Below are 15,952 nucleotides of genomic sequence, written 5' to 3'. Positions count from 1 at the left end.
TCTAGACTTCTCTAGTGATAGATATAGATCTGAGCTGTAAATTATTTCTTCACATGTCTATCCTCTTGGCTTTTAGACTGCAGAGGACAAGCTGTAAAAAATCACCTTAGTATAAATATTCTTTATTTTTTTCAATAATTACTTGTCTACCTAGGTCTCACAAAGAGTCCCAGAGTTCTAAATATAATCCTGCTACCCACCCTCAGATGTATGCTAAATACTAGCCTAAACAAACTTGCTTCCTCCAAACTCTGTTATTTATTATATTACTATGGTCAGAGGGAGAATGCAAGCACTTTGCTAAGAGATATTGTTTGGCTGCAGGTTGCATAAAAGGAGTCAGCACAAGGTAGATTTTGCCACAAAATCTAATCCAGAACTGTCAGAAGGGCGGTAAGGCTGTGCCCAGGTGGTGCATGGCTGAGTGCCCTGGGCTTCTGCATTACCTTCTTTGCTTCCTCTGTTTCCTGGCAGCGGGGACTGGCACGGGTGATGGGGCATGGAATTCCCTACCAGAAACACTGCTGCATTTTTCATCTTTTCTTTATCTGTTACAGTCTTCTGTCCGAGTTCTGTGGGTGCCGATTGATTTTTGGTCACTGATTGGAACGCCAACGGACGCTGATCATCACCTTTCAAATGCCTGGCTCTTTGACAAGTCTCACTATTGAGGCTCAAACTAGTCGAATCCCAATCTGAAAAATCTGAAAACAAAGTTTCCATTTATCAGGATCTGAGTAAGAATACAACTCTGACTACCTCGTACAAAGTCTTTCTTCAGAGAATCAGTTCCATGTCCCCCTTCCCCTCAAACTCACTACTCCTTCAGAGGTGACTCTATCTTACATGTCACTGTCATTCACGAAGAGACATTAACTAACATGTCTCATTTCTTCTACTTTTTATGTTCTAGTATTACTTTGATTCAATCTTTATTACCTTCTTTGCTTCCTCTGTTTCCTGGCAGCGGGGACTGGCACGGGTGATGGGGCATGGAATTCCCTACAAGAAACACTGCTGCATTTTTCATCTTTTCTTTATCTGCTACGGTCTTCTGTCCGAGTTCTGTGGGTGCCGATTGATTTTTGGTCACTGATTGGAACGCCAACGGACGCTGATCATCACCTTTCAAATGCCTGGCTCTTTGACAAGTCTCACTATTGAGGCTCAAACTAGTCGAATCCCAATCTGAAAAATCTGAAAACAAAGTTTCCATTTATCAGGATCTGAGTAAGAATACAACTCTGACTACCTCGTACAAAGTCTTTCTTCAGAGAATCAGTTCCACGTCCCCCTTCCCCTCAAACTCACTACTCCTTCAGAGGTGACTCTATCTTACATGTCACTGTCATTCACGAAGAGACATTAACTAACATGTCTCATTTCTTCTACTTTTTATGTTCTAGTATTACTTTGATTCGATCTTTATTACCTTCTTTGCTTCCTCTGTTTCCTGGCAGCGGGGACTGGCACGGGTGATGGGGCATGGAATTCCCTACAAGAAACACTGCTGCATTTTTCATCTTTTCTTTATCTGCTACGGTCTTCTGTCCGAGTTCTGTGGGTGCCGATTGGTTTTTGGTCATTGATTGGGACGCCAACGGACGCTGATCATCACCTTTCAAATGCCTGGCTCTTTGACAAATCTCACTATTGAAGCTCAAACTAGTCGAATCCCAATCTGAAAAATCTGAAAACAAAGTCTCCATTTATCAGGATCTGAGTAAGAATACAACTCTGTCTACCTGTATTTCATAAGAACTTTATTATTATTTTCCTTCAACATACAAATATTTTATTAACAAAATTCATCTCTATTTTACATTTAATTTTGCATGATAATATTGTGTGTTCTAGAGACCATGGTTTTAAAAACACTTTTAATGAGTGGTACTACTTTCATTAATGGTAGAAACCTAGACAACACATTAAAAAGCAAAGACATCACTTTGCTGACAAAGGTCCGTACAGGCAAAGCTCTGGTTTTTTCAGTAGTCGCATGTGACAGTTGGACCACAAAGAAGACTGAGCACCAAAGAATTGATGCTTTCAAATTGTGCTGGAGAGACTCTTGAGAGTCCCCTGGACAGCAAAGAGATCAAACCAGTCAATCCTAAGGGAGATCAACCCTGAATATTCATTGGAAGGACTGATGCTGAAGCTGAAGCTTCAATACTTGGCACACCTGATGTGAACAGCTGGCTCACCGGAAAAGCACCTGATGCTGGGAAAGACTGAGGGCAGGATGAGAAGGGGAGGGCAAGAAGAGAAGGGGGCGGCAGAGGATGAGATGGTTGGACAGCATCGCTGATTCAATGGACATGAACTTGGGTGAACTCCGGGAGATGGTGAGGGACAGAGAGGCCTGGCTGCAGTCCATGGGGTCACAAAGAGTTGGGCACGACTTAGCGACTGAATACCACCACCATCAACAACTACTTTAATTTCAATGAGACAGTCTTTCCTCAATGTAGAAATATCTTCAGAACTCATTTTTAAAGCCTTGGATAAACGTCATAACCTGGAGAAGGAAATGGCAACCCACTCCAGTATTCTTGCCTCTTGCCTGGAAAATCTCTTGGACAGAGGATCCTGGCGGGCTATAGTCCATGAGGTCGCAGTGGTTGAACACAACTTAGCGACTAAACAAAAATATCATAAACTTCTATAAGAAATGATAGCCTGGTGTGTGACTAATTGTTTCCATGTGAAAACAGGTAAGTCTAGGACCACACTGGATCCAAAGAGCACAGAGGGAAGACAGGAATGAATACACCACAAAAAACTAAAACGGTCAGATCTAAATTTCTTAAGAGAAGTCAAAGAAACAAGCAAGAAATGTAAAAGTGAAACTTAAAACCCTGGGTCAACACAAGGGCCCCTTTATCATTTTACATCCAACCACTTCAATGTTTTAAAACAGTGGTTCTCAAGTGTCCCCTCAGAATTGCTGAAGTCCAGAGACCCATCGAGTCAGGGGGTCCAAGAGGTCAGAACTATTTTCACAACAACAGTAAACATTACTTCCATTCTCATTCTACTCTGAGGGCACAGTGGAGTTCTTCAGAGACACAATATGTGATATCATAACACTAAGACTAATGGAATTAGCAACTATGATTGTGTGTGCTTGTATTTTAAGTTTTTCAGTTTTATTTTCCAATATAGTGAACAACAATAGACTTAAACAAAGTTCCTTGGAATTTTCAATAATCTTTAGAAGTATAAAAGGATCCTAAAGCCAAAAACTTTCAGAATCACTGTTTTTTTTTTTTTAAGTGTTATTTTTGAAATTGCTTTTTTTTAAAATTTTATTTTATTTTTAAACTTTACATAATTGTATTAGTTTTGCCAAATATCAAAATGAATCCACCACAGGTATATATGTGTTCCCCATCCTGAACCCTCCTCCCTCCTCCCTCCCCATTCCATCCCTCTGGGTCCTCCCAGTGCACCAGCCCCAAGCATCCAGTATCGTGCATCGAACCTAGACTGGCAACTCGTTTCATACATGATATTTCACATGTTTCAATGCCATTCTCCCAAATCTTCCCACCCTCTCCCTCTCCCACAGAGTCCATAAGACTGTTCTATACATCAGTGTCTCTTTTGCTGTCTCGTACACAGGGTTATTGTTACCATCTTTCTAAATTCCATATATATGCGTTAGTATACTGTATTGGTGTTTCTCTTTCTGGCTTACTTCACTCTGTATAATAGGCTCCAGTTTCATCCACCTCATTAGAACTGATTCAAATGTATTCTTTTTAATGGCTGAGTAATACTCCATTGTGTATATGTACCACTGCTTTCTTATCCATTCATCTGCTGATGGACATCTAGGTTGCTTCCATGTCCTGGCTATTATAAACAGTGCTGCGATGAACATTGGGGTACACGTGTCTCTTTCCCTTCTGGTTTCCTCAGTGTGTATGCCCAGCAGTGGGATTGCTGGATCATAAGGCAGGTCTATTTCCAGTTTTTTAAGGAATCTCCACACTGTTCTCCATAGTGGCTGTACTAGTTTGCATTCCCACCAACAGTGTAAGAGGGTTCCCTTTTCTCCATACCCTCTCCAGCATTTATTACTTGTAGACTTTTGGATCGCAGCCGTTCTGACTGGTGTGAAATGGTACCTCATAGTGGTTTTGATTTGCATTTCCCTGATAATGAGTGATGTTGAGCATCTTTTCATGTGTTTGTTAGCCATCTGTATGTCTTCTTTGGAGAAATGTCTATTTAGTTCTTTGGCCCATTTTCTGATTGGGTCATTTATTTTTCTGGAGTTGAGCTGTAGGAGTTGCTTGTATATTCTCGAGATTAGTTGTTTGTCAGTTGCTTCATTTGCTATTATCTTCTCCCATTCTGAAGGCTGCCTTTTCACCTTGCTAATAGTTTCCTTTGATGTGCAGAAGCTTTTAATAGAATCACTGTTTTAAAACATTATGTCTATCGAATCTAAGGTATGATTACTTCCCCTACTTCTAATAATCAAAGATACCACACACACACACACACACACACAGTCTGCTAATCAAAACATCTGATCGGCCTACATTCACCTGTGTATCGACACTAAAATGAAATAATTATAAGCAGAACTACAACTGATATTAGCAAGTGAAGCTTTACTCTAGGTAAAGGTCAGAGATCAATTAAGCATTTTTGGACACTGGAAAAATCTTCAGTTCTGTTCAGTGGCTCAGTCCTGTCCGACTCTTTGTGACCGCATGAATTGCAGCACGCCAGGCCTCCCTGTCCATCACCAACTCCCAGAGTTCACTCAGACTCATGTCCATCGAGTCAGTGATGCCATCCAGCCATCTCATCCTCTGTCATCCCCTTCTCCTCCTGCCCCCAATCCCTCCCAGCATCCAAGTCTTTTCCAATGAGTCAACTCTTCACATGAGGTGGCCAAAGTACTGGAGTTTCAGCTTTAGCATCATTCCTTCCAAAGAAATCCCAGGGCTGATCTCCTTCAGAATGGACTGGTTGGATCTCCTTGCAGTCCAAGGGACTCTCAAGAGTCTTCTCCAACACCACAGTTCAAAAGCATCAATTCTTCGGCGCTCAGTCTTCTTCACAGTCCAACTCTCACATGCGTAGGAAAAACCATAGCCTTGACTAGACGGACCTTTTTTGGCAAAGTAATCTCTGCTTTTCAATACGCTATGTAGGTCGGTCATAACTTTCCTTCCAAGGAGTAAGTGTCTTTTAATTTCATGGCTGAAAACACCATCTGCAGTGATTTTGGAGCCCCCAAAAATAAAGTCTGACAATGTTTCTACTGTTTCCCCATCTATTTGCCATGAAGTGATGGGACCGGATGCCATGATCTTAGTTTGCTGAATGTTGAGCTTTAAGCCAACTTTTTCAGTCTCCTCTTTCACTTTCATCAAGAGGCTTTTTAGTTCCTCTTCACTTTCTGCCATAAGGGTGGTGTCATCTGCATATCCGAGGTTATTGATATTTCTCCCAGCAATCTTGATTCCAGCTTGTGCTTCTTCCAGCCCAGCGTTTCTCATGATGTACTCTGCCTATAAGTTAAATAAGCAGGGTGACAATATACAGCCTTGGCATACTCCTTTTCCTATTAGGAACAAGTCTGTTGTTCCATGTCCAGTTCTAACTGTTGCTTCCTGACCTGCATACAGGTTTTTCAAGAGGTAGGTCAGGTGGTCTGGTATTCCCATCTCTTTCAGAATTTTCCACAGTTTATTGTGATCCACACAGTCAAAGGCTTTGGCATAGTCAATAAAGCAGAAATAGATGTTTTTCTGGAACTCTCTTGCTTTTTCGATGATCCAGCGGATATTGGCAATTTGATCTCTGGTTCCTCTGCCTTTTCTAAAACCAGCTTGAACATCTGGAAGTTCACGGTTCACATAATGCTGAAGCCTGGCTCGGAGAATTTTGAGCATTACTTTACTAGCGTATGAGATGAGTGCAATTGTGCGGTAGTTTGAACATTCTTTGGCATTGCCTTTCTTTGGGATTGGAATGAAAACTGACCTTTTCCAGTCCTATGGCCATTGCCGAGTTTTCCAAATCTGCTGAAAAATCTTAGGGTCTAATAATTAATCTCTGAGAATTCCTGAGAATACAGAGATTCCAAACTGAGAACTTAAGGGTATTGAAACATATACAGAAACATCTTGAGTTCAAGCTTACATTTTAAACATTTCTTGTTCATATGCTTGTAAATATCTTTTTTTTCAAAACATGGATACCAACAATAACATTTGCCTTATGTATGTCCAATTCTTCAACTAAATTTGCAAAAAGAAGTCAGGAGTACGAAGAGCTAGCATTTCAAATATTTCAGTGTCCCTCCTTCCAGAAGGGACTTCCCTGATGGCTCGATGGTAAAGCATCTGCCAGCAATGCAGCAGCCAGAGTTAAGTGTGTATTGCAAAATTTACCTGAATTAGATGTTTGTGGTTTCTTCATTCCGACTGTTTTATTAGGAACAGAATCTTTCACTCTGACTGCAGGCTGAATTGGTTTGGAAACAAGTTGATTAATAAATAATGTACATATGATACAATCCACAGTTCATAATTCAAGATAAAAGTATACGTGTTTGTACCTTCACATTAGGACATTTCTCAGGAGAAGCTAAAAGGCAAAAGGGACACAGAGTTAATTACATGTAAACATGAAAGCCAGCTGTACATCCAGGCAGAGTTAGTACCGAGCAGAATCCTCGTGCTCAGCCTTGACATTGAATACATTCTGTTTCAGTGTCTTGTTTTTAGGGGGATGTTAGGACACAGGCAAGACAGACATAGGAATCCATTATAGATAGTGAAGAAAAAACAGGAATACAGGTTTACCAAAACATGCAGTAAGATTCCAAAAGTAACATCATGTTTTCAATGACTTCAGAAAATATTAAAGAGTACATAGACCAATGTGAATGTGCTGACTGATGAGGAGAAAATTAATCTTAATCAGAGGAGCAAATCATGACCCCAAGAAGATAAACGTGCAAGCTGATGGTAAAATGCACCAATATATCTTGAATGCAATATAGCAGTAACATTTCCACCATTATACTGCAAGTATTTAACATGTTCTTCAACCTGTCCAGTCATTTAAGAAGTGCACAGTTGGGATGACAGTTCAGCTGAATGTATAATTCATTTCTCATCAGAGAAAGAGTAATGAACTGATTAGCTCGAATATACACTTGTAGAAAAATGGTTCATAAAAATATTCATTTTTTTCCCATACCCATGTGGGCTACTGGTATGCCTGCACGTCTTGGCTCCTCTAGTTTAGTCATCTTAAAATTTCTCGATCCATTCACGCAAGAAGGCATGTAAGACACACTTACAAAATAATGTACAATAAATTCTCAACATTGAAATACAATGATCAAAAAGGAAATAATAAATTTAATTGCCACAGAATTATTAGATGTTAAAAATCTTGCATGTTTTAAAATCAGTGTAGTATTTATTGAAAATAACAATTCTAGCATTTAGGGAATGAACCCTATCGATCTGTTTTGTTTCAAAACTTAGTTTGGTTGGGTACATCATGCTAATGCTTCAAAGGATTTCTGTGAAACCACTGTCAGAAACTCAGTTATCTTAAAAATAAAGTCAATCCCTCCATATTCAAATTAATCTAATTTGAATAACAAATACCAGTACAACATATGTCTTTGATGTCTATAGTTACTTGGAGTAGCTGGGATTGTCCCTACTTCTAGCACCCCCTCCTGCCTCCCGTATTATCGGGAACAACAATGATCTTATCTCTTTTCAGGGTAAATACACTGAAGCCATCCAGATGGAGTTCTCTCAAGTGTCCTCATCGACTCCAGACTCACCTCCCTAAAGCCTTACTTTCCTCCCTTTGTCCTTTCACTAGAGTCTTCCCTCTATAAAAGGTAATCTCTGGATCCGTGGTCTGAATTCTTCCCCCTTTACATTCTTTCTATGGATCATCCCCAGCATTTCTTTTCCTTCTTTGCTCAGCAATGGTATCTTACACCTATAATTGCTACTTCGACTCTTTGCTTCCCTCTGGCTATAAACATGCTCAGAAAGAAAAACAACATAATGCTTTCCCTTGATCCTGTTATGTCCTGCACTAGCCAATGCTCTTCTTCCAGATTTCTCTAAATGCAAGGCTACACCCTTGCTACTCGGAGAGCTTGTTAGAAACGCAGAATCTCAGACCTCGTGCTCAGCATGTGCACTTCCCACAAGGTCCCCAGGCGACTAATGAAAATTTGAGAAACTATTTGGTCTATACGGAGTCTGCTTCTACATTACTTCAACTTAATTTATTCTCCTGAAATCTTAGCCTCAACTTCCTCACTCTAACACTTCCCCCCCTCCCAAACTGAAACTGCATTACAAGTTGGAAACTTTCCAGTGGACTCTCTATCAGGCTGTAGGTTCCTTGAGCGCCCTGTTGTGCCCCCACTCTCTCCTTCTTTCCAGCTCTCTTGTTTTGTCCCATGTGACACCATGCTGGAAAGCAGCAACACTTCATATGACACCAATTTGCACACATTTACAGCTGAGCACCTGTGCCCACGCTCCCCCAGAGGATGACAGAGTGCTCTGCACACCCAGGGACCACAGTTCTGAACATCTTCCTAACAACGAGCAAACAAGAAGAGGGGAGAACTTTGCTGTTCTTCTCTGACAAGTTTTGGTGCTGGAAGCTCACTTCAAATTCATCGTCCATGTCAAATACTCTCCCTTTATCTAGAGACTTTCATTACTTATTGCCCCCTTCCCCCACAGACCTGTGCTTCCTTTCTTCATTTCCTCCCTGTACTCTCTGCCTCACTCATCGTTCATTTCCTCTTTCCTCTTATTTCTCGGCCTTCTTTTGGTTGTAGAATATCTTGAGACAGAACTAATAATTTTTTCTCTTGTCCAGCATCACGTGGAATCTTAGTTCCCTGACCAGGGATCAAACCTCCACCCCTGCACTGGACAGTCTTAACATTTGGACCTCCAAGAAGTCCAGGAACTAATAATTTAGCTCCTTAAACTGGATTCTCAATTTAATCTGTGGCTGACACCTGATAAGATACACAATTTCCCTCCTCCTCTTGTCTTTTTCCTCACTACGGATCTGACAGATGTTTTGTTTGTTTGTTTGTTTGTTTTTGCCTGTTAGAATATTCCCATTTTAAATCAATGTTCTGTCAAATAACCTTTCTATAAAATACAGTTCTCACCTTCTACTTGTCCATTTAATGTATTTTTTCCTCTTTGATCTTCAGGTAAATGACACACAGAGTTCTGTGGAATGGTCTCAGAGATACTCTGTTAAAATGAATATTGAGTTCCATGAAGATTTCCTAATGTCTTTTTAAGAAAATACCCTACTTTTAAAAACTGCCTACATTTAACCCAGTTAAGACAGGTTTTGCCAAGATCTCACAGCTGCCAAATGACAGAACCTGGATGCTGACTTCATACACTGCTGGATCACCAGGTAGTGGCTGCCAGCAACGAAGACATCAGGCCCTTCCTATCTCCTTCCATAGCTGCCACCTTCAAATAGGGCATCATTACTTTATGTTACCTCAAGTACGGCTGCCATAAAGGTACTCTGCCCTGCTACTTAAGTTTAGTTGCTCACTCGTGTCCGACTCCTTGCAACACCACGGACTGTAGCCTGCCTAGCTCCTCCATCCATGGGATTTTCCAGGCAAGAGTACTGGAGTGGGGTGCCATTTCCTTCTCCAGGGGATTTTCCTGACCCAGGGATCGAACCTTGATCTAAACCGTAGGCAGATACTTGACCTTCTGAGGCACCAGGGAAGTCCCCCTGCTACTTAAACAATCCAAAATGGTTTGTACTTATTAAAACGTTGCTAAAGCAAACTGCTGTTATTACAACCCCACATATTTATTGCTATTCCCCATGCTTTTGCCTCTCTTGAAATGTTTCTTCCAGATTAACCTGACAATCCAAACACAGTAACACTTTTAAGTTTCAAGCACTATCTTTCAAGGTCCAAGTGATAAAAACCACAATTCAACCTGTTTCTCTCTGACCCTCTCTAGCAGTTTTACACGTGCACATGTACCAAAGAAACATACATTTGGTTGGGAGATTGGGACTGACACATACACACTACACACTATTGTGTATGAAATAGATAACTAATGAGGACCAGCTGTATGGCACAGGGAATGCTACTCAATATTCTGCAATGGCCCATATGGGAAAAAGAATCTAAAAAAGAGGTGATACACACACACATGAAACAAAGAAACATTTGGCCATGGGCTGACCTGAAATAATGTTTCAGTTTTCAGATAAATGTAACTTCAGAACTCAAGCGGATTCCTTATGAGCTCTAAGCCTTGGTTTCTGTACTACACTTCACCTACTTCACTAGGTGAATCTTGCAAATGAACAACAGTGTACTAGGTGGTAGTATTTGGCACAGAATTATTTTATTCAATATAGGTTAAAAGTAAGAGAAGAGTTTTGATGGGGAAATGCAAAGGTGAGAGAGTCACAGCATCTCCCACTTTCATGTACTTACATTACTCAGGGCTTACATTTCAAAATAATAATAGAAGACAATACCTCAGAAATCCTAGGTGATTCTGTATCTTTCTCTTCTCCCAATCCTATGGCTGACATCATGTCTGTAAAATGCAGTCACAGATGCATTAATGAGAACATTCACTACTATGAATTTTAAAGACATATGTAAGTCTCTCCCTATCCACAAATATTTCAATAAAATAAAGTAGTGGAAAAGAATTTCAGAGGGTTGAAGCATTTTCAGGAAGAAAAAGTTGGTAGTAAGTGGGACACTTCTGAAGAAAGAGAGCAAAAGAAATGTATTTCAAATGAAATGGATATTGTATTTGGATCTATACCATTTATATGTTTTTATATTTACTTTTAAGTATAGACAAAATTCACAGGCATTCACTAACTTACCACTTCTATTATTTTTGTGTGCTCTATCAACAGAAGTCAAATGGTCATGATTTGCTTGCTCTTGGGGAGCCCTTTCAATAATATCAGCATCACTTTCTTTTTCAACAAGTTCTGGCTTTGTGGTTCCTTCCTATAGAAACAAGACAAAATAAAACCAAAACCCAACTTCAGAAAACATATTCATTCATTGGTCCTTCACCCCGTCAGTGAGACAACAATCACGGTGTCTAGCACATCCTCTAGGGTGTCCTGGGAGAAATTAGAACTGTTAAAGAGAAGAGCGACTCTGCTCTGCGTCTAGGCAAGGCAGAGACAGGTGGAAACAAATGAGAGCAGAAGAGTATCCTTCGACCTCTCTGCAGCTGAAGTGGACAGAGCACAGGACGCGCACAAAGGAGAGCAGAGGCAGGTGTACCTGGGAAGCTCAAGGAACGCTGTGACAAAGGGCTGTGTCTCAGAAGACAGAGAGTGCAGAGCCGGGGTGTGAGGGGGGTTCTAGGAAGGGAGGCCCGAACCAACAGATGAGGTGTGAAACAGTATTCACAAGTCATGTGGAAAACTAGATCACAGTTACTGGGAACTGTATAGAGAGACAAAACTGGAGGACCAGGTTCAAACAGGGAAAAGCAAGTGTCATCTTCTTCCTTCAAGTGACAGGGATCATCACCAATTTATTTTACTTGGTGCCATGCTTTTATTCAAGTGACATGGAAAAGACTGCACTGCACTAGGAAGTAGAAAGTTCAGTTTAGTTCAGTTGTTCAGTTGTGTCCGACTCTTTGCGACCCCATGGACTGCAGCACGCCAGGCCTCCCTGTCCATCGCCAACTCCCAGAGTTTACTCAAACTCATGTCCATTGACTCGGTGATGCCATCCAACCATCTCATCCTCTGTCACCCCCTTCTCCTCCTGCCTTCAATCTTTCCCAGCATCAGGGTCTTTTCTAATGAGTCAGTTCTTTGCATTAGATGGCCAAAGTTTCAGCTTCAGCATCAGTCCTTCCAATGAATATTCAGGACTGACTTCCTTTAGGATGGACTGGTTGGATCTCTTTGCAGTCCAAGGGCCTCTCAAGAGTCTTCTCCAACACCACAGTTCAAAAGCATCAATTCTCTGGCGCTCAGCTGTCTTTATAGTCCAACTCTCACATCCATACATGACTACTGGAAAAATCATAGCTTTGACTAGATGGACTTTTGTTGGCAAAATAATGTCTCTGCTTTTTAATATGCTGTCTAGATTGGTCATACCTTTTCTTTCAAGGAGCAAGTGTCTTTTAATTTCATGACTGCAGTCACCATCTGCAGTGATTTTGGAGCCCAAGAAAATATAGTCTGTCATTGTTTCCACTGTTTCCCCATCTATTTGCCATGAAGTGATGGGCCTGGATGCCATGATCTTAGTTTTCTGAATGTTGAGTTTTAAGCCAACTTTTTCACTCTCCTCTTTCACTTTCATCAAGAGGCTCTTTAGTTCTTCACTTGCTGCCATAAAGGTGGTGTCATTTGCATTTCTGAGGTTATTGATATTTCTCCCAGCAATCTTGATTCCAGCTTGTGCTTCATCCAGCCCAGAGTTTCTCATGATGTACTCTGAATATAAGTTAAATAAGCAGGGTGACAATATATAGCCTTGATGTACTCCTTTCCCTATTTGGATATTTGGCCTTGGAGTACAGAATGCAGGGCAAAGGCTAATAGAGTTTTGCCAAGTGATTGCACTGGTCATAGCAAACACCCTCTTCCAACAACACAAGAGAAGACTCTGCACATGGACATCACCAGATGGTCAATACCGAAATCAGGTTGATTATATTCTTTGCAGCTAAAGATGGAGGAGTTCTATACAGTCAGCAAAAACAAGACTGGGAGCTGACTGTGGCACAAACCATGAACCCCTCATAGCCAAATTCAGACTTAGATTGAAGGAAGTAGCAAGTATGACAGTGTATTACAGGAGAGCATTAAAAAGAAAAGAACAAAAACAAAAACCTATAAGCAATGCTCCAGAGTGGACAGTAAGCACACTAGATACTGTACATCACCCAAAGTGTCCATTAAACTGTAATTAAAAAGCTAATTTGGTTTTAAAAATAGCCAAATAAAAATGGTAACAGTCATTCTAAAACAAACTGCAGAGCCAGGAGGAATGAAAAGATTGACAAGTATATTTTAGAAAGATTACTCTGGCAGCAACATAAAAAAGAACATCAGGGTAGCAAAACTAGAAAAGAATATTTCAAGATTATAGGTGAGACAGTGAGTTATGGTGATAAGATATGAAAAATGAGAAGCAGGCAGAAAATACTGAACTTCTTGAGTGACTGGAAGCGGTAATTTCAAGGAAGTTTGGAGTCCAGGATTTTTCCTGCTGTGGCATTTCAGTGATTCTGTCTACTAGGATGGGGAAGACAGATGAAGGGATAGCTTACAAAGAGTCAGGGATGAGGGAAGCATCAGGGACAATGCCTTCAGTTTGGGGTGTAATAAATTATTTTGAGGCGTGCAAGGGACTCAGAAGAAAGGATTTGGGTAAATACATTTGAATTAGAAATAGATAAACTTATTCAGGAAAAACATACTGTAAAGATAATTATTTGTAAAAAATACTAACCTGGTATAATTAATGCAACCCTAGGCAGAAATCTGAACTTTTGAAAATAAAACAATACCAGGGGAAGAAAACTATGAGATTAAAATTGTCAATTATATATTTCAACATGTTTCAAGGATATAAAACTATACTTTTATAAATAAATGAAAATACTCATTTCTGTCATATTACCATAATAAGCATTTTGTGTAATGAAAGGTTTAATTGTTAAACACCAATTCAAGATGCTACAAGAAGACTCTGTTTTAAAATTGATCTTAAAAGACAAGTTTTAATTTGTAGAAGAGAAATGCTTATGTGAGGATGGAATTATGAGGCATTTTAAAGTACTACTATGACATAAGAAAGAAATAGAAAACCCTATTTGAAAAGATCTGATTCAAAATTGATGGCGAAATCAAAAGCTTTACAGACAAAGCAAAAGTTAAGAGAATTTAGCACCACCAAACCAGTCTTACAACAAATACTAAAGGGATTTGCAGCCAGTAAACACAAGAGAAAGGAAAGACCTACAAAAACAAACCCAAAACAATTAAGAAAATGTCAACAGGAACATATATATTGATTATTACTTTAATATAAATGGATTCAATTCATCAACCAAAAGATACAGAATAACTGAATGAATACAAAAACAAGAGCCAAATATATACTGCCCACAAGAGACCCGCTTCAGACCTAGAGACACATACAGACTGAAAGTAAATGGATGGAAAAAGGTATTCCATTTGAATGGTAACCAAAAGATAGCCAGTGTGGCAACCCTTATTTCACACAAAATAGACTTTAAAATAAAGAATATTATAACAGACAAAGGACACTACATAATGATCAAAGGATCAATCCAAGAAGAAGATATAACAATTGCAAGTATTTATGCCCCCAACATAGATGCACCTCAATACACAAGGCAAACACTAACAGGCATAAGAGGGGAATTCAACAGCAACACAGCCATAGTGGGGGACTTTAACACCCCACTTACACCAGTGGACAGATCATCAAAACAGAGAATCAATAAGGAAACACAAAACTTCAATGAAACATTAGACCCAATGGATCTAATTGATATCTTCAGGACTTTCCATCCAAATGCAGAAGAATACACTTTGTTCTCAACTGCACATGGAACATTCTCTAGGATAGACCACATCTTGGGCCACAAATCAAGCCTCAGTAAATTTAAAAAATTGAAAATATGTCACGTATCTTCTCTGACCGCAACACTATGAGACTAGATATCAACTACAGGAGAAAAATGTAAAAAAGCACAAACTCAGGGAGATTAAACAATTCATTACTAAATAACGAAAAGGTTATTGAAGAAATAAGAAGGGAAATCAAAAGATTCCTAGAAACAAATGACAACAAAAACACGACCACCCAAAACCTATGGGATTCAATAAAAGCACTTCTAAGAGAGAAGTTGATAGCAGCACAATCCTACCTCCAGGACAAGAAAAACTTTGAACAGGCAACACTCTACATTTAAAGCAGCTAGAAAAAGAACCAAAACCCCCCACAGTCAGCAGAAGGAAAGAAATCATACAGATCAGCGCAGAAATAAATCAAAAAGAAAATGAAGGAAACAATAGCAAAGATTAATCAGACTGAACACTGGTTCTTTGAGAAGATAAGCAAAATGGACAAACCACTAGCCAGACTCATCAAGAACAGAAGGGAGAAAAATCAAATTGACAAGATTAGAAATGAAAAAGGAGAAGTTACAACAGACAACACAGAGATGAAAAGGATCATAAGAAAATGTTATGAGCAACAACATGCTAATAAAAGGGACAACCGAGAGGAGATGGACGGATTCTTAGAAAAGTTCAACCTCCCAAAACTGAATCAGGGAGAAATAAAAATTACAAACAAGCCAATTACAAACACTGAAATAGAAAGTGTTCTCCAAAATCTCCCAAAAACAAAAGCCCAGGGCCAGATGGCTTCACAGGGGAATTTTATCAAACATTTAGAGAAGAGCTAATGCCTATTTTTCTGAAACTCTTCCAAAAAATTGCAGAGGAAGGAACACTTCCAAACTCATTCTATGAGGCCACAATCACCTTGATACCAAAACCAGGCAGAGACAACACAAGGAAGAAAATTACAGGCCAATATCACTGACAAACACAGATGTAAAAATCCTCAACAAAACTCTAGCAAACACAATTCAGCAACACATTCAATAGCTCATATACCATGATCAATTCGGTTTATGCCAGGGATGCAAGGATTCTTCAATATACACAAACCAATTTCAATGTGATGCACCATCTTAACAAATTGAAAAATAAGAACCATATGATCATCTCAATAGAGGCAGAAAAAGCCTTTGGCACAATTCAGCACCTGTTTATGACAAAAACGTTTCAAAAAATAGACACAGGAGGA

General features: G+C 39.7%; 1 protein-coding gene across 1 annotated transcript in view; it reads right to left on the bottom strand.

The window, feature by feature from the left end:
* The window catches only part of LOC102410310 (ankyrin repeat domain-containing protein 26), a 65,655-nt gene that overhangs the window by 32,907 nt on the left and 16,796 nt on the right, over window positions 1-15,952 (bottom strand). The window contains exons 6-13 of the mRNA XM_044928268.2: window positions 10,942-11,071; window positions 10,579-10,640; window positions 9,212-9,299; window positions 6,590-6,618; window positions 6,423-6,495; window positions 1,433-1,690; window positions 940-1,197; window positions 447-704 (exon numbers count right to left, since the gene is read on the bottom strand). Coding sequence (XP_044784203.1) covers window positions 447-704; window positions 940-1,197; window positions 1,433-1,690; window positions 6,423-6,495; window positions 6,590-6,618; window positions 9,212-9,299; window positions 10,579-10,640; window positions 10,942-11,071 — 1,156 coding nt within the window. The remainder of the gene's footprint in view (window positions 1-446; window positions 705-939; window positions 1,198-1,432; window positions 1,691-6,422; window positions 6,496-6,589; window positions 6,619-9,211; window positions 9,300-10,578; window positions 10,641-10,941; window positions 11,072-15,952) is intronic.

Source organism: Bubalus bubalis, chromosome 14, assembly GCF_019923935.1.
Source record: "Bubalus bubalis isolate 160015118507 breed Murrah chromosome 14, NDDB_SH_1, whole genome shotgun sequence".
In the NCBI taxonomy this organism is placed as follows: domain Eukaryota; kingdom Metazoa; phylum Chordata; class Mammalia; order Artiodactyla; family Bovidae; genus Bubalus; species Bubalus bubalis.
The sequence above is the reverse complement of the archived record's forward strand: the minus strand, read 5'-3'. Positions and strand labels throughout refer to the sequence as shown.